We start from the raw sequence: 18938 nt of genomic DNA on the forward strand, positions 1-18938 counted from the left end.
GCGCGCGGGGGCCGGACGCTGGGAATGCGCATGCGCCGCGGGCCGGCGGGTTCCGGCCGGAGCTTCTGACTCAGGTGCTACTTGGCAGGGCTTGACAAGATGGCGGAGCAGGTCCCCAAGTCCGTGCTGTTTGTATGTCTGGGTAAGAGGGTGCTGATGGAACCCCACTGCCGATTTTCACTGGAGGGTTGGATGGGGCCGCTTGCACTGTGGGCCGCGCTGCTGAACCAGGAAAAGTGGGCGGAGAGATGCCTGGAGCGGGAGACGGAGACTTGGCTGTGGGGTACGGGCGACCGGGGCCCTTCCTCCCCGCCTTGCCCTGGCAGAGCCCGTCTCCAAAACAGCACTTCCCCTATTGCACTGGCCTGGAGCCCCCGCTTCCCGCTTCCCGCGCAGACTGCCGGCCTCATACGCCTTAACGTCTGTGGTGCTGTCGTGATGCCCAGAGGCCCGGGGAAACGCTGCTTAGCTGCCCAGTTTCCCCTGGCCGGTGCTTAGAGGTGGAACCGAGCTAACGTGGATCGCGGTGGGAGGGTTCCTGCTTCTCCGTTGTAAAAGCCAGGCCACGGAGACCTTAATTCAGATATCTTTGTAACCTTCGTCCCTGACCCCATCTGCCAGTGTCCCGGTTCCTCCACGTGACAAATGAAGGTGACTTATATTAATAATTTCTCCAGTGCTTTCCAGTTCAGGGATATTTTCCTTTTTAGAATTTCATATTGTTGATCATGCTGGTATAATAAAAAAAAACCCACCGCCACAAAAACCACACCCACCACCCTTGGGCTCATAGCGATCCTATAGGGCAGAGTAGAACTGCTCCATAAGGTTTCCAAGGCTGTAAATCCTCACGGAAACAGACTGCCACATCTTTCTCCCGCGGAGCACTGGTGGATTTGAACTGCTGACATTTTTGGTTCGTATTCGAGTGCTTTAACCACCGTGCCACCAGGGCTCCTATAATGCACCATGGTGGCTGCTAATGTGGAGTGTATATTTATGTATATTTATTTTCAGTACATTCAGCAGGTTTCTTTTGATCACCTAGTCTGTACTAGGTGTTATGGATTGCGTTTTGTCCCCCCAAAATAGGTGCCGTAAATCCTAACTTCTATGCCTGTGGTTATAATCTCACTTGGGAATGAGTAGCCTTTGTTATGTTAATGAGACGGAATTAGTATAGAGTGTCTCTTGAGTCAGTCTTTTTTGAGATATTAAAAAAAAAAACCTGTTGCTTTCAAGTCTATTCTAACTCATAGCGACCCTGTAGGACAGAGTAGAACTACCCCGTAGAGTTTCCAAGGAGCACCTGGTGGATTTGAACTGCTGACCTTTTGGTTAGTGGACGTAGCACTTAACCACTACGCCACCAGTGTTTTCCTTTGAGATATAAAAGACATTAAACAAATGAACAGAGCAGAGGTGGGGGAAGATACCAAGGCACACAAAGATCGCCCAGGAGCAGAAGCTCAGAAGAGACAAGGACCTGCCCCCAGAGCCGGAAGAGAGAAAGCCTTTCCTAGAGCCGTCACCCTGAATTCAGACTTCTAGCCTCCTAAACTGTAAGACTGTGGGCGCAAACATAGCAATGATTATGACGATGGCACCAGACTGGACAGTGTTTTGTGCTGTTGTGCTATGGGGTGACTATGACTCTGAACCGATTTAATGATACCTGACAACAACAACAAACTGTGAGAAAAGAAATTTGTTTGTTAAAGCCACCCACTGGTGGTACTTCTGTTATAGCAGCACTAGGTAACTAAGACACAGGCACTGTTCTACATGCTAGGGATATAATAGCAAACAGAACAGATGAAAATATCTGCACTTCTAGATCTCCCATTCTGCAGACATCAAACAGGTAATGTGTATACTCAGCCAGATGGTGTTAGGTATTGAGAAAATAAAGCAGGAGTCGGATGGGAGTCTAGTGTGGTTTTAGTGAAGGCCTTCCCTGGGTAACACCTGCACAAAGACTTGAAAGAGATGAGGAAGTAAGCCTAGCAAATATTTGTGGAAACCATCCTTGGTCTAAGGGGAAGCCCTGGGTAACACTTGAACAAAGATTTGAGAGAGATGAGGAAGTAAGCCTAGTACTTATTTTTGGAAATCATCCTTGGCTTAAGGGAAAGGAGGGAAAAACTTTTGGAGTGAGAGTGAGCTGCCCATGTTCAAGAAAAGGCAAGGGAGGCAGAGTGACCATGTAGCCTTTCTCAGTCAGGATTCCTGATTTGAACCTGAGAATTCAGAAGATAATTTGAGTGCCTAATTTCTCAGTCCTCCTATGGATAACACAGAATTAGTACCATTTTAGATGATAGAGGGAAAGTTAATTCATTATGTACAATGGATGCTTTAGAGGAGAAGTCTGCCAACTTTTTCTGTAAAGAAAGGCTTGTGGGCCATACCTCAGGTGTAGCAGGAACACTGTAATTTGAATTTCATGTAATTTTCATATGTCACAAAATATTCTTTTGAGTTTTTCAACCATTTATAAATGTAAAACTTACTCTTAGCTCTGTAGACCATACAAAAAAATATGGCAGGCTGAGTTTGGCCACGAGCTATATGACATTTGGACCCCTGCTTGAAGGCATAAGGAGGTCCATATCTATCAGGCCTTGTAGGCCTTGCAAGGATTTTGGCTTTTACTTGGAATAAGAAGCCATTGGAGAATTTTCAGCATTTTGAGAGTTTTGATCTCCTTTAAGTTTTAAAAGAAGTATTCCAGCTTGTGTGTTGAGGTTCCACAGAAGGGGAAGCAAGGGCAGGAGGGAGACCAGATAGGAAACTGCTGCAGTAATCTAGGCAAGAGATGACCCTGTGGATGGGGCCAGAGTATTAATGGTAGAGGTGGTGTGTGGTCGTGGTCTCTCACTACGAGATATTGTGTATGTATTAACATGGTAGCCTGTGCATAGGGCATTAAAGACTGTATAGTTTTCAAATGTAAAAATTTTATTCCTTCAATACAGTTATTTGGATCCCTTTGAGACTGACAGGAGCCCTGGTAACGTAGTGGCTAAGTGCTCAGCTGCTAAGGGCAGTCTGCTCCTGTAAAGATGCACAGACTTGGAAACCCCGTGGGGCAGTTGTGTGCTGTCCTGTAGGGTCGCTATGAGTCGGAATGGACTCGATGGCGGTGGGTTTGGGTTTGAGACTGAAGGGCTGAAGTCTACAGCTGCATCGTGGTTTTCGTTGCTAAAGCTAATTGCATGCGACCACTTCCTTTGGCAAGATCATTAAGTGTTTTATGTTTTTGTGAGATAAAGACCTCCTGGAGGACAGAGCTGTCAATCAGGCCATAGTCTGCACGGCTGGTAGAGATAGTGTATTTGTTAGTGGTGTCAGTGTACTTTTTTCCTATCGTTAAATAGATCTCCACTGAGTGCTTTGTGTGTGCCATACCCCAAGAGCTGCTGGGGATACTCCAGCTGGTAAACCAGACACAGCCCTTATCCTCATAGGGCTTAACTGTGTTGTTGTGGTTAGTCTGTAGCCTTGAAATGAAGGTGTTGAGTTATGCCGCCTAATTTGGAAGCGAGTGCTTGGGTGATGCAAATGGTTAAGCGTTCAACTGCTAGCTGAAAGGGTGGCTGTTCAGACCCACTTAGAGGCACCTTGGAAGAAAGGCCTGGCAATCTTCTTTCAAAAGGTCCCATCCCTGAAAACCCTGTGGAGCAATTCTACACCGCACACACTGGGGAAGCCGAGAGTCGGAGTCGACCCCGAGGCAACTAACTACAACAATTTGGAAAAGACAAAGACCGAAAAAAAACACCCAAACTGGAGGCTTTACGGAATGAAGCTTTTCCTTAAATTTGAAGAGAGCGTTTTAAGTTTTTAGAGTGTATTTCATAGGTGACAGCCTGAACTAGTGCGTTTTATTGTTTACTGATGGGTTCTATTTTTAAATAAACTGGTGATGGCAACTTCTGCAGTTGGGAGGGCGAATAATACCCGGCCGGATGTTTTGTCCGGTGATCTTGTAGCTACTATGACTTTGCTTCTGACCTTTCGGTAGTAGATGTTTTTTCGCCCCTGCTTTTTTCGCCCCTTCTAGCTTCTTTAAAGGTGGCCATCTGGGGGGAGAGTGGGTGAATACACCTTAACTTTTAAGACAAAAAATTCCAAGGGTTTGTATTATTGTGAGAAAACTAAACTGAAATTTTACAGTTAATGATTATTTGTAAAGGGTGGGACTAGGCTTTCTGTTGTCAAATGCTGAGATAGTAGGTGTCTATCTATAATGACTTCCGGCGTTTCACATAATAACATTTGTCTCAATTGGGGATAGGGCGATTGCTGTTCAGAGTATTCTGGGATATATGGCGTGTTAGTCATCTAGTGCAGCCATAACAGAAATACCACAAGTGGATGGCTTCAACAAAGAGAGATTTATTCTCTCACAGTCTAGTAGGTTACAAGTCCAAATTCAGAGCGTCGGCTCCAGGGGAAGGCTTTCTCTCTCTGTCAGCTCTGGGGGAAGGTCCTTGTCCTCAATCTTCCCCTGGTCAAGGAGCTTCTCAGGCACAGGGACCCCGGGTCCAAAGGACGTGCTCTGCTGCTGGTGCTGCTTTCTTGGTGGTATGAGGTCCAAACTCTCTGCTTGCTTCCCTTTCCTTTTATCTCTTGAGTGATAAAAGGTGGTACAGGCCACACCCCAGGGAAGCTCCATTTGCCTTGGATCATGGAGGTGACCTGGTAAGGGTGTTACAATCCCACTCTAATCCTTTTAACATAATATTACAGTCACAAAATAGAGGACAACCACACAATACTGGGAATCATGGCCTAACCAAGTTGACACATACTTTTGGGGGACACAATTCAATCCATGACATACGGTGATGGTGAAATAATTACATACCCATAGGAGACCTTTCAGTAATTAAAATAGTGGGGAATGATAATATCTGTTTTAAAAACTAAACACAAATTTGCAATGTGGAAAGGAAGAACTTCACAGCACAGACCAGCAGATAGAGGGCATTCAAGATTAATTTTCTTTTTCCTGGTTGATAAAAGTTTTTACTCCACAGTCTATATGGGGGGGGGAAACACAAAATATACTTAGGTTTTATAATGTAAAAACTAAAGGATATTGCAGAAAAGGCACTGGGTTGTTGTCATGTACCCGAGTGAAATGTCTCATGGAATAATCAGTTATGCTTCGCAACATTTTGGAAGATTTTACTTCTATGTGCTTTTCATAAACCATAAGATTCTAATAAAGAGTAACATCTGTCGTCTAATTACCTCTCCCTCAGTTTTCCATCACCACCCTCTCAGTTCACATCCCTGGTTGCCATGGGTCAGAATCGACTCGACAGCAACAAGTTTGGCTTTTGTTGTGGTCTCTTAGTGAGTGTTTAATATTCGCCTCCTGAGTAGTCTTTGCCTTCCGTCTTGTACTCTTCTCATGCTCCCTTCAGCCCTGCAAGTTATTCTCCTGAATTGTGGGACGAGTCTGTGTCTTAAACAACTCTTTATCTTCAGGCCCCAGCAAGGGCTCGGGTCGTAAGTAGTAGGGGTACAGAAGTATGTTTGTTGAACAAATGCATCACATTCCTCTTCTCCCCAAAACCTTCAGCTTCTTCCTGCAAAGTCTAGCATTTTAGGACTCCGTGTGCCACGTCAGCCCATACTTACTGTCTGTACCTGAAGCCCGGTGCAGCCTTACTGGTAATTCATGCAATTCCCTGGAATTTAAATGTCACTTCATTCAGCTTCTGCCCACGACTATCATTTTCATCCTTTAAAGATCAACTAATATATATATGTTTTTTTCTACTAACAACTTTTACTTTCCTGCATTCCACTTATGTTGCATTTACGGCTGACTGTGTCTCCCCTAGGTACATTGTTTGGCATGGATGTTTTCAGGGGAGACCTTGTGTCTCTGATCTTTCTGCAAAGCAGCCTCAGCTCAGGGCTTTGTGTATCCCCGCTCCGTGAAAGTTCGTGCTTAGTTGTTACTTGTGCCAAAATACATTTTGTGTCTGTATTTTTTCATGAAATGATACCTGTCTTTATTGTGTGTAGTGTGTTTAAAAATACACGTTTTAAAATCCCATTTTATTGTCTTTCATTTTAAATTAGGCAGGTCTCAGCCCACTTCGCTGGTGTCGTGACTCACTTCTGGGCCATTAATAGCAGCCTGAACATTTTAGTGATGTTGGTTATAACTGTTTTTCTGATGTCTTTGTTCATATTTTGAGTACTTAGACAGTCGGTGTCAAATCATCGAACTTGGGTTTCATCAGTTGCTCTCTACAGAGTTCTGCCACTCGCTGGATTACATCAAAGAATAGAGTTTGTCATTTGCCCTTTCTTAGGGCAAATCCAGTCATCTCCTGATAGGTGTGTGGGTAGTTTACGGCTTTATAATAGAAATCAGCACCTGCTGTGCTATCAAACCTGTGGCCCACTTTCTTTCCCCCCTCCTTTTTTTTAAGGTAACATTTGTCGATCACCCATTGCAGAAGCAGTTTTCAGAAAACTTGTAGCTGATCAAAACCTTTTAGACAAGGTAAGTATTGTTGAGTGTCTCACAGAGGCCAGCCTGTGTTTTGTAAACTGTGAACATATGTCTCTTTTCCCCCCTGCAGTGGAGGATAGACAGTGCAGCAACATCCACATATGAAATAGGAAACCCTCCTGATTACCGGGGGCAAAATTGCATGAAGAAGCATGGGATTCCCATGAACCACATTGCCCGGCAGGTACCGTACTTGGTTCGAAAAGCAGACGTGTGTGTTTTGTGTTACAGTGGACCATTGACAGTGGTGCTGTTTCTGACTGGAACGTGGGCCGGTCACCCGATCCAAGGGCTGTAAGCTGCCTAAGACATCATGACATTAACACAGCTCATAAAGCAAGACAGGTAGAAAAGACCTTGTTCAATTCCTAAAATGTGGATTCTCGTAACTCGCATGAGTTGCAAAAGGCTTGCTCAAATGCGTATGTTTGTTTAGCTCCGATGAACTTAAATATAGCTGCATTGTGACCATTTGATTTCCCTTCCCGTTCCGTGGTTCTGCAAGCCTTGTATGGTCTTGGAATTTACTTATTAGATTGTGTGTAAGAGTTCTACAACTTAAAATGTAGAGAGCCCTGGTTAAGAGCTGAGTTGTAGTCGCTGTTTTACCCATGTAATTTTTAGTGAATCATTTAGGCCTAGTCTGAATTAAAAGGGGACATGGTAACTCTTCTGCTTCACGAGTTTGTTGCTAGAATGAAGTTAATGTGTATAAAAACATTTTATCAACTGAAGTGCTTCAGAAATATAGGGTGATATTATGGACCTATAATTAACAGTCTCATCATGTCAGACATAGATTTGAAGCCCATAAAGTAACAACCAAGCTTGTAATTTCGTGAGAAGATAGGCTTGTATTTATATTATAGATTAGAGGATACGGTTGCTTTTCTAAGGGTTCCTTATTTAGTGTGGAAAAAATTACGAGAAATTCTCCAGTTGACAAAAATCTTATCCTTAAAATAACATTTATATTGAATTTTCAATACTCATGTGTTTTTCTTTTGTGTGGTATGCGAAATGTTTTAAATGTGCACAGAGTATGGAAATAATTTGAAGGCCATCTATGATCCCATAAGCTGGGTTTGACAAAATTTGCCACCTTCTGATTTTTATTTGTTTTTACAAAGTAATATGTAGATATACAATTAAAGTTTTCTCTTTCTCACACAAAATAGTCATTTTCCTGAAATTGGTGTGTATTCTTCCCTTGTTCTCATTCTTTTATTGTATACTTAGGTTATTGTAACACATTCATTTGTACCAAAGTGTTAATCGAACATTTACTACGTCGGGTTCTGTTTTAGGTCCTGGGTGCACAGGAGTAAGCAAAGCATAGTTCCTGCTCTTATGGGGCTTATTTTGTCTGAAACATTAGACGGTAAACAGAGGAGCAGCCATTCAGTGTGTCAGGTGGTAACATTGTGCTGACGCTGGCTTGGATGGTTCACAAGAGCACACTCCTAGCGTCTCCTTCTGACTCTCCGTTGAGTGACTTTATGTCATGTTGGAAGCAGGAAAGTGACAGTGATGGGAGTATTTACACTACAGAAATCAGCAGGTGCTGCAAATTAGTCCTGTTTTTGGAGGAGCTGAGGAACAGAATGGGTGGGAGACCTTTACCAGCACACCAGTAAACCAAACTGAACGTGTTGTTGTCCGGTCAGTTCCAGCTCACGGTGACCCACGTGTTGCAGAGTAGAGTTGCTCCATAGGGCTTTCTTGGCTGTAATTTTATGGAAGTGGATTGTCAGGCCTTTCTTCTGTGGTGTAAATGGATGCATTCAAACTGTCAACCTTTTGGTTAGTAAACGAGTGCAAACCGAGTAGACCTGTAGCACACCAGGAAACCAAAAAAAACCAAACCCGTCGCTGTCAAGTCGATTCCGACTCATAGCAACCCTATAGGACAGGGTAGAACTGTCCCATAGGGCTTCCAGGGAGCACCTGGTGCATTCCAACTGCCGACCTTTGGTTTAGCAGCCGAGCTCTTAACCACTATGCCACTAGGCGTGATAGCTAATATGTTCTGTGAAAAAATCTAAAGCAGCGTAGGGGGTTGGGAGTGACGGCATTGAAGGTTTCTGTCTTAGGTAGGTACGTTAAATATATCCTTTTGCAAGTTGCTTTTTTAAGATTGATCACTGTTTTGAGGTTTATTTGTGTGCCAGTGTAGATCTAGCTTATTTAAATTCTCTATTGTCGCTAATTGAAGCCAGTTTACCTGTTGCCATATTGATGGACATGTGAAAAGATGCTCAGCCTCAGCTGTAACCTGGAGCGTGCAAATTAAAGCAACTAGATACCATTCCATGCCGGTCAGATAGGCAAAGATTAAAAGGTCTGTCCGTGGTCTGACTGTGCCAGGTATTAAGAATATGGAGAAATGGTGAGGGCATAAGCGGGTGTACTTTGGAGAGTAGTTTTGATAGTGTCTAGGAAAGTTAAAGGTGCTTGTATCCTACAACCCAGCAGTTCTACTTTTGGATACAGATGGTGGGCTAAAACCAAAAAGAAAAAAAAACCAAACCTGTTGCCGCTGAGTCAGTTCCGCCTCATGGGGATCCTATAGGACGGAGTAGAACTGCCCCAGAGGGTTTCCAAGGAGCACCTAGTGAATTCAAACTGCTGACCTTTTGGTTAGCAGTCGAGCTCTTAATCTTTGCGCCACCAGGGCCCCCAACCAAACCAAGTCACTTTTATTTCAGCAGTGTGAGATTTCAGTCCATTGTCTTCAGGCATTCATCATTTCTGTTCAGAAATTCATTGCGCCATTGTTGTTTCTTGGAAAAGACTGTCTTTTTCTCTGGTCATTTTTTAATTTTTTTTTTCCCCTCATGTTATTCAGTTGCTGGGTGGTGGAAACAGGTAAGCACTCGACTACTCACTGAAAGGTTGGTGGTTCAGACCCACCCAGAGGTGCCTCAGAAGATAGGCCTGGTGAACTTGTTTCCAAAAGGTCACAGCCTTGAAAACCCTGTGGAGTGTAGTTCAACTCAGACATACATGGGGTCACCGTGAGGTGGAATGGACTTGACTGCAACTAACAAGAAAAACACTTTTCAGCAGTACTACTATGGTATGCAAAAATTTGCTTCTTGAACTTGTGATTTAATTAATGTTTTTCATAAATTTTGGAAAATTCTGGGCTGTTATCTTTTTATATTTCCCTCTCATTTTCTCCTTCTGAGGCTCCACTTAGATGTGTATTGAACATGTATTTCTTACTCCTTTTTCTGTGTTTTCCATCGTTTTTGCTCATGCTTCAGTGTGAGCTTTTTTGCCAACATGTTTACAGATAGTCTAACGTTCTGTTTCCAGACAACCTTTAAACCTCAGCTTACTGAGTTCTTAATGTTTATTATCTGACTTTTTTAAATTCTGTAATCTTTACTTGATTATTTTTGTAGATTCTACTGAAATTCTACACCTTACCCTATATTTTCTTGAACATATTAATCAGAGTTACTTTAGAAAAAGCCTGTGTCTGATAACTCCAGTATCGGGCCGTCTGTCATCTTTTCGGTTTCTTTTCTTTGTTTCATTCCTTGGTATGTGTGCTAGTTTTGGGGTTAATGTTGAATAAAGTGTATGAACAGTTGTAGACGTTTGGGATGATAGTATTTTGCTTCAGAATGAGTTCACTTTTGTAGGTAGGTGCCTTAGGCCTGAGCACTTTAATACAGTGAAGGGTTGAGCTGACTTGAGTCTGGGTTGTAGCCTTTGCCGGGCTTGGTCTACCTTTGGCCTCCCCCCAACTTTGGGTGAGCTCTGCAGCACTTCCCAACTCAGAGCTTGATAGGACTTACTTCCTAGACAGGCCTCCTCCTGTTTGGCACTTCCGGAGTAGGATTTTTTTCCTTGTTACTGTGAGTCTGCTACAACTTTCTACTTGGCTTCTTAGGTTTTTGCCCTGAGTAGCTTAAAAATCTGGCAAATGCTTTGAGGAGAAGCTGAGTGGAAGGCTCACTCACCTGTGCCTCCCGTCTGGGATCTTTGCTCTTCGAGTTCTAGCCGTCTTGCTAGTTCCTTATCCCCAGGTTTTCTCTTCAGTGCCGTGAAGTTACTGGCAGGTCTGTTGGTTTTTTGCTTTTTAACAGTGGCCCTCTGCCAGGATTCCTAGTCTCCTGGGGACGATTTCTCAGCATCTGCACTGTTGACATTTTGGGCTAGGTAGCTCTTGTGCACTGTCTGATGTTTAGCATCTTCCCTGGGCCCCTCCCACCTGATGCTGGGAGCACCTGCTCCGCCTCCTAGCCTTGACAATCAGAAGTGCCTCCAGACATCCCTCACTGTCCTGGGGAGGGGTGGGGGGCTGGTAGGGGGGCAAAATAGCCTTCTCCCTCCCTTGAGAATCGCAACAATAGCAATTTGCAGCATGTGGTCTGGAGACTCCTGGGGTTTCCAGAGATCTTTTCAGGGGATCCATGAGGTTAAAATCATGCATGAGTAAAAAAACCCACTCAAAGCACAAGACAGAGCAGTGGGTTTCGAGGAAGTGGGGCGCAAGTCTGTTGATGTGGTTTCAGATTCCACTTTGTAACTAACTTTTAAGAAAGAACCCCTTAGTTTTAGTGTGATGTCAAAGAAGAATATCCAGGTATTTTAAAAAGCTGTTAAGATACACCTTTTCAACTGCATACTTTGTTCATATACTGCCACTGGGACACATATTGCAACAGAGCAAAGGCAGAAGCAGGTGTGAGAATCCATCTGTTTTCTATTAAGCGGGTATTAAAGAGATTTGCAAAACGTAAAACAATGCCACTGTCCTCAACAATTTTGTTTTCTTTTTAAGTTTGAAAAGTATAGTTGTTATTTATTTAAATATGTATGTGTGTGTGTTATGTTAGGTAATGAATTTTTAAATGAATTATAGATGTTTTAAATTTTTTCCAGTTTTAATAGTAAATGTGATAAATATCGGGAGTGAGAACCCACATAAACAAAAGCTCTTTGGCAGCAGGTCCTAAATAATTTTTAAGAGTTTAAAAAGGTTCTACAATTAAAAAGTTCTAGAATCTCTGTTCTAGCGTCTCTATTCCCACTGCCGTCGAGTTGATTCCAACCCTGGTGACCCTGTGGGGAGTAGAACTGTCCAAAGCTGTCAGTCTTTATGGGAGCAGTCTGCCACCTCTTTCTCCTGCTTCTAGGGTGTAGTCAGTGCCAAGTATCAGCAAATGCCCTGAGGGAAGAATGGAGTAGACTGTCAGTTGACCTCTCCTTGGTAAACCCAAAAAAACCGACTGCTTTCCTGTCAATTCCAACTCATAGTGACCCTGTAGGACAGAGTAAAACTGCCCCTTAGGGTTTCCAAGGCTGTAAGTCTTCACGGAAGCAAACTGCCACATCTTTCTCGGAGCGGCTGGTGGGTTCAAACCACTGACCTTTTGGTTAGTAGCCAAGTGCTTTAACCACTGCACCACTGTGGCTCCCTCCATGGCATAAGTAGGCAAACCTTAGGCCTGCCACCTTTTTTTTTTTGTAAATAATCGTTTTACTGGTAGGCAGCCAGATGGATTTTAATATTGTCTATAGCTGCTTTTGTACTATAACAGCAGATCTGAGTAGTTGTGACAGGGACCCTATGGCCCAAAAAACCTAAAATATTTACTCTCTGACCTTTATAGAAAAGGTTAACCGACCCCACTCTGTGGTGTCTTCCTCTTTGGGATTTTGATCTTGGAAAGCCTACTTGTCACAGAAGCTCTTCAATGATTTTTAAGAGATGTTTTTGTTTTTTTTATGTGGATTTTCTAGTTTTTGGCAGTACTGTTGGTTTGCCATGAGCTATTTCATTATACAGGAAACCTGTGAGAGCCGGAACTCAACGGGAGGGACTGCCTCGTTTCTCCAGGTCTCCCAGGCTTTCCATCTTTGACAGGGTGTAGTCTTAGCACTTTTCTGTTGCTCTCTATTAGTGGAAAATATTTGCGTTTTCCTTCTCTGTTAGGTTTCAGCCTTACACAGGTTCAGTTTTCTGCAAGCAGAAATCCTTTACATTGTTTACAGGATGTTAATTACCTTTCTGCTGCTCTTAATCTTTCTTATTTTGTCATCCAAACAACATCGAAAATTCATGGATGGCTTGCTAGATGGCTGTCAGTTACTAAGTCGTTCTTTTTTTAAGATCCATAAAAGATTGGTCCAAAATTAAAAACAATGTTTAATATTTAATCCTAAGAGAAAGAGTTACTTTGTGAACCTAGCCTATAATATTTACTCCCGGAGATTTTGACAGAAGCTAATGTCTTGGTAATGCTAACAGAATAGATTCCTTAGTACTTTATTAACATGCAGAAGCTGGACAGTGAAAAAGGAAGACAGCAGAGTTGATGCATTTGAGTTAGGATGTTGGTGAAGAATGTCGCGTGTACCGTGCGCCGCCAGAAGAACTAACAAATCAGCCTTAGAAGTACAACCAAAATGTTGCCTAAGAGTGAGGATGGCGAGACTTCAGCTTGCTTACTTTGGACATGCCACTGAGAATGACCAATTGCTAGCAAAGGCCACTGTGCTTGGTAAAGCAGAGAGCGCGTCGGCGAAAACGAGGGAAGCCCTCGGTGAGATGCACTGACAGTAGCCACAGCAATGGACTGAAACAGCAATGATCATGAAGACGATGCAGGACCGGACAGCTTTTCTTTCTGTTACACGCAGGTCGCTATGCGACAGAGCTGGCTCGACGGCAGCTAATGGCAACGAACACTAAAAATGAATGCTTACTTAAAAGCCAACGTTTCTCATTTTCTACAGGCTATTAGGTGTTTTTATTATTTTTTCTACAATTATTGTTAGAAAAACACTACTTTGTTTACCAGATTTTCAGTATCTTCTTTATGATACCATTTTCCATCTATGGTTTGGTGGGCTATCTAATGAGGAAAACTGTTACTCAAGTTACATTCTTAGAAATTGTTTCCACCTTCATTTTGCAGCACGTTTATATTCCCTTATTTTCTTATTCTATCACTATTTCTAATATCAAAACTAACAAAATATTTTCTTGTTTATATTTTAAGAAGGCTTATACTTAACAGATCATGTCAGAAAACAGTTATAAACTCTCAGGTTAGAATTGGCAGAAATACTGAGTGGCACACTCTTCTATGTCATATTCAAATTAAGGGTACTTATTCAGAGTAAAGAAGAAACCGATTTAATGAATGTATTACTCACGTTCTCTTAATAAATCTCTTCTGACCACCTTATTTAAAATTTTATCTTCCTACCTCCCCCATAAAACACTTTATCTCTCTCCTCTGCTTTATTTTCTCTCCAAGGTATTTATTGCCTTCTGCGTATCCTTAGAAACCCTGCGGGGCAGTTCTACTCTGTCCTGTAGGGTTGCTGGGAGTCTGAATTGACCTGACGTCAGTGAGTTTGGTTTCTGGTTGTATTGCCTGTCTCCCATAAGTAGAAAGTAAGCCCATAGAGGCGGGAACTTTTGTTACTTTAGTGTATGTCACCCACAAGGGCCCAGAATATTCCCCTGCATGGTAGGCACTGAACAAGTACTTATAGAATAAAAAAATATGGTAAACCAATTAAGAGTATTAAATGTGATGTTTTTGTATGTTGACTGAATTCTACTTTTCTGAGAAATTGAAGTTGAGTTATGTAAGCTTTGTGTCCATGTATTATGCTATATTATGATCATTCCCCAAAAAAAAAAAAAAAAATCCCAAGGAACTTTATAATTTAAAATTTATTTGCAGTACAGTTTTGGGAAGTAGATTAATTCTAACTTAAAGTTCCCTAAATTGTTTATCTTAATTAGTGAGTAACAGATTCAAATATGGTAATTTTTTTTTTTTTAATAACTGCTTTGGGTCTTTTAGACCTACCTGGCATAAATACAAACCCTGTGTTTTTGACTTCTTGTTTAATTTTAGGTTACCCGAGAAGACTTTGCCACATTCGATTATATACTATGTATGGATGAAAGCAATCTGAGGTAATCATATAATTTTTCTTAAGAGTATTTCTGTTGAACTCTTAATTCAGTAATAGGCCAAGCAGTTTGTTGTCCAAAATGACTTTAAAAAAAAAAAAAAAAAATTTAAGCATTTATTAGACAATGGTGGTCACAATATACAGAATATTTAGAATAACAAGAAATTCATTGAGTAATTTAGAGTTGTCATATGGGTGTGTTTATTAAGATACGGGAAGTCCAACTAGCTTGATTTAATTTGAAGAACATCTAGGTTGTGATACAGATATAAAAAGATGCATTATTTCAGTATGAATGTCATTTTGCTATTGATATGAGTGAGCCATGGGCAGTGTGGTGTCTTACCTTTCTTATTTCTCCCTACCTCTGCCCCTCCCCTGTAAAAAGGCAAGACTGATGAAAAAAGGAAAACTTTTTACTCTAAGCTGCCAGTTGCCTTCAGTGATTAAAGAATGGCAGGCCAAGGTAGTAAATAAGGGCTGCTCCTTAAATAATGCTAACGTTGTGTGTTCTGCTTGGACCAAAGAGCTTTATTCGTATTAACTTTTTGCGTCCTCACAGCACACATTGAGGCAGGTTAGTCTTTACTATCCCCATTTTATTGATGAGGAAATTGAGGCACAGAGGCTAAATCACTTGCCCAGGTTCACAGAACTAGTGAATGGGCGTGACGGCATTTAAGCCCAGAGCATGTGGCACTACAGTCCACACGTCTAACCCCTGGGCCGTACAGCCACTAATGTGTATTTGACCTCAGGCGACGTTACATTTTACCTCATGGAGCTCGGTGGCATTTTTTCAGCTGTGTGTGTAGGCGCCGTGCTGGGTCCTGGTGATACAGTGATGGGGAAAATACTCATGCTGCCTACTCTCGAGAGAGGAGTCCCTGGGTGGGACGTTTGGTTAAGCTCAGCTGCTAACAGAAATATTGGAGGCTCCAACCTACCTAGAGGCGCATCAGAAGAAAGGCCTGGCAGCCTACGTCTGAAGGATCAGCCATCGAAACCCCTGCGGCACAGAGTTCTACTCTGACACACATGGGTTTACCCTGAGTCAGAATTGACTCGACAGCGGTTGTTGGCGTCCTCATGAATTTGAGAGTCTAGTGTGGACTACAGGTATCACTCAAGGGAATATTAAATCTAACTAGAGAAGCGGTGAAATGAGACACTCTGATAAAGTTCCAAAAACAAGCAAGTACAAGTATAGTTTTACAAAGTTAGGAACACACTTAGCTTAAATGATGAAATGAAATGTACAAAGATTTTCTGATTCGAAAACTGAGGAAATGAGCTTCCTATTGCACTACAGATTTTACTATTTAATAATACACTAACTAACTGAGACTGGAAACGCTGGTCGTGTAGTGGTTAAGTGCTACGTCTGCTAACCAAAGGGTCGTCAGCAGTTCAGATCCACCTAGGCGCTCCTTGGAAACTCAACGGGACAGTTCTGCTCTGTCCTGTAGGGTCACTGTGAGTCGGAATCACCTCGACAGCACTGGGTTTGTTTTTTTTTTTTTTTTTTTATTCAACGCATTTACAGTACTCAATATTATTGCGAATAATAGCAAACACATGGCCATCAAAGAACTTGTCATAATTTGGTGTAACCATGAGAATTTGTTAACTTAGTCTCAATACTAATTTACAAGGATGCCATGTGTTTGGTGAGGAAAAACCGTCTCTGTTTTAAATGATTTTTATCAGCGTGAAAGATATGAATGGAACAGTTTATAATACTTTCTTGCCTTCATTTATTCTCATTTGGTGTTTTTATTACCAAATAAATAAGAAAATGCATTCTTGACCTTTTTACAACATGTTAGTTTACATTTTATTTACTTACTGTGTTTTTATTTAAGACTTATTAAAATGCTTAAACTTTCTGTTTTTGTTTTTTGGTAGTTAATTTGTTCTCAATTTTCTCATTTACAAAATAACAGCATTGTAGATATTGTCAAGAATATCTTGTTAGAAAACTCTTTAGTAACAACATTTCCAGACTTGACTGACTTCAGTATACAGTACTTTTTTGTGTGTGGTGCAGTATTTTCTCTGATTCAGGTTTTGCGCATGCTGTTGCCTTCACCTGAAGGTTCTTTCTTTGCTACTTTGTCCAGTCAGCTCCTACTTGCTCTTCATTTTTAGTGTGAAGTAATTTCTTTAGGGAGTGTTCTGCTGCTTTGGAGCCTGGGCTAGGTTTTCCACTGTACTCTAAAGATTTTTGGTCATTTCCCTGTCTTTGACCTTAACCACTGTACTGTGAACGTCATCAGATTGTAGTTCTGCTGTCGTGTGTTACCCCCACCCACTAGCGCAGTGCCTGACTTGTAGTAGGTACTCAGTAGAAATTTGTTAAAAAGGATGAATAATTAAAGTGTAGCTTAGCTAAGTTTGCCTTTTAATAGCAATATGAAAGCTAGAGGTAGAAGACCCTGAGGAGGATGGTGATGAGTTCGCAGTTTGGGGCAGAGCCTTGAGGAATAAAAGAAGGAGAAGTACTTGGTGAGGCCTACTGCGTGAGATAGTGCCTAGATGCTGAGACCCGCCGGCCCCCCGTCTCGGCCGTGTAGACCTGGAGGAGCAGGAACTTGCTTCATACTGCTGTTGGGTTCTTTCTGTCACCATTTCTTTATTTCTGAAACAGGTTCTTGTTGAGTGATTGTCCTGAAATATGTTTCGCAGGAGAAGACATAATTATTTTTTTGACTTGAAGGAGTTCACTTTGTGTAAATCAGAGAAAATACAAGCTCCCTTGTCTAGAGATACGCCAGCCTGGGACATCTAGCTGCATGAACAGCCATACAGATCTGCTGAGTATTGGATTTCACTTTTAAACCAGGTCACTTTTGCTGGGTTTTGATATGGATGTTTCATAAACCCTAGCAGATGTCCCTGTTTGACTTGAAACCGTGGATCAGAATACTGAAGTTCATGTTTCAATTTTACAGAGATTTGAATAGAAAAGGTAATCAAGTTAAGAACTGCAAAGCTAAAATCGAACTGCTTGGAAGCTATGATCCACAAAAACAGCTTGTTATTGAAGATCCCTATTACGTAAGTGCAATTCACATTTCACGTTACCTTTTATGTTTATGGCTAGTGTAAAAGCTAACGTGTTTGTACATTCTGCCATATTAAATGACAGGTTAAGATGCTCTTAAATGAGACATTTTTGTTACACATACTCTTGTTCTTTATTTTTCCTGCCCTTTTAGGGGAACGACTCCGACTTCGAGACTGTGTACCAGCAGTGTGTCAGGTGCTGCAGAGCATTTTTGGAGAAGGCACACTAAAGCCGCATCCATTCCTGGCTAACGACCAGCCGAGACGAAGCTTCCCGGCGATGCCCTACGTTTTGTGATTATTGAATATGTTAAAGTGTAACGCTGCTCTGTAGCTCAAGGCCGCAACTATTTCTTCAGTTGACTTACTGTTTCTTACCTTCAAAATAATTGTAGATGGAAATCAGCTGTGATTGACAGAAGACTAAATAAACATCTATGATTCGGAACAGTTTATGGGGTATGTTAAATGTTCTTAAATTAGTTGAGCTTCCCATTTTGCCCTCAATACAAACAAAATAGTAGACCATCAAGAGAAAATTTTGGTATTTTGTAGCACTCTCATTTTCCTGTGTTCGGCAGGTACCAGTCTAAGAACTGCCATTCCTCTGATAATGTTTAATTATGACATTAATGAATAACCAAATAAAACATCACTTTGAGGCCCAGGTCAGCATCTGAGCCCACTGAGATGTCTAAGTAGCCTACTCTACCTCTCTGTAAGCTGACACGGCTGAGTTAATGCAGGACAGGTGTCCTCTGCTCACCTGTGCTACCTCTCCTCTGTTCACCCAGGGACTTTCCTTGACCGCCAGCCCTGGCCATAGGAGGCAGTCTGGATCAGACATATTTTGATTCACATGCGCTCATAGTATACACTCATGTTAAAAGAATTGGAAAAGATTTCTGAGACGAATCTTCAGCATCTTTGAGACTTCTTAATTTTTGTCTAGTTTATTTCATAAAGAAGTCAGCTTACTTGCTCCTACCGAGCTACTTTGCCTCTGAAAATTTAATTGTATCAAAAGGACACTGTATGCTGTTTAATCTTATAGTCAGTTTGACGGATGTGTCTTTTTTTTTTTATATATATATATGCACATATAACCCAAATGTCAAATCTATATTGACTTAGGTGAGAAAAATAATTTAAAAAGTTGGAAGAAGAGAGTTCTGTTAAAGTCCTTAGATACTATATGTTAATAAGTTAGTAAGTATTTTATCAGTGTTTAATAAATTTATAGGAGAATATAGGTAATTTCTGTGTACTTTGAGATGAGTGTAATCTCAAATTCATTTGAATACATATCAGAAAAGATTGTTTTAAGAATAAACTGGGGCATGTAAAAATGTAACTGAGCTAAATCTGG

The 18938-nt window shown here is 41.6% G+C and overlaps 1 protein-coding gene across 2 annotated transcripts; it reads left to right on the forward strand.

The window, feature by feature from the left end:
• Positions 1-17: 17 nt before the first annotated feature.
• ACP1 (acid phosphatase 1) lies at positions 18-18019 on the forward strand. Of its 2 annotated transcripts, none has more exons than XM_003411864.4 (6): positions 18-142; positions 6462-6535; positions 6615-6728; positions 14440-14501; positions 17455-17560; positions 17722-18019. In XM_003411864.4, exons 1-6 carry the CDS (start codon positions 100-102, stop codon positions 17797-17799), a joined length of 477 nt encoding a protein of 158 aa, XP_003411912.1. In that variant the 5' UTR covers positions 18-99; the 3' UTR covers positions 17800-18019. The 2 variants fall into 2 exon arrangements, with proteins under 2 accessions (XP_003411912.1, XP_003411913.1); XM_003411865.4 differs by lacking the exon at positions 6615-6728 and adding an exon at positions 6776-6889.
• Positions 18020-18938: the final 919 nt, after the last annotated feature.

Source organism: Loxodonta africana, chromosome 12, assembly GCF_030014295.1.
Source record: "Loxodonta africana isolate mLoxAfr1 chromosome 12, mLoxAfr1.hap2, whole genome shotgun sequence".
NCBI classification, from domain to species: Eukaryota; Metazoa; Chordata; class Mammalia; order Proboscidea; family Elephantidae; genus Loxodonta; species Loxodonta africana.

What these genes read in the sequence shown, in the direction of transcription:
- ACP1 (XM_003411864.4), top strand. Translation starts at nt 100, where the DNA reads ATGGCGGAGCAGGTCCCCAAGTCCGTGCTGTTTGTATGTCTGG. An exon ending in ATCAAAACCTTTTAGACAAG is followed by an intron (nt 6,536 to 6,614) that starts GTAAGTATTGTT and finishes TCCCCCCTGCAG; the next exon opens with TGGAGGATAGACAGTGCAGC. An exon ending in TTATTGAAGATCCCTATTAC is followed by an intron (nt 17,561 to 17,721) that starts GTAAGTGCAATT and finishes CTGCCCTTTTAG; the next exon opens with GGGAACGACTCCGACTTCGA.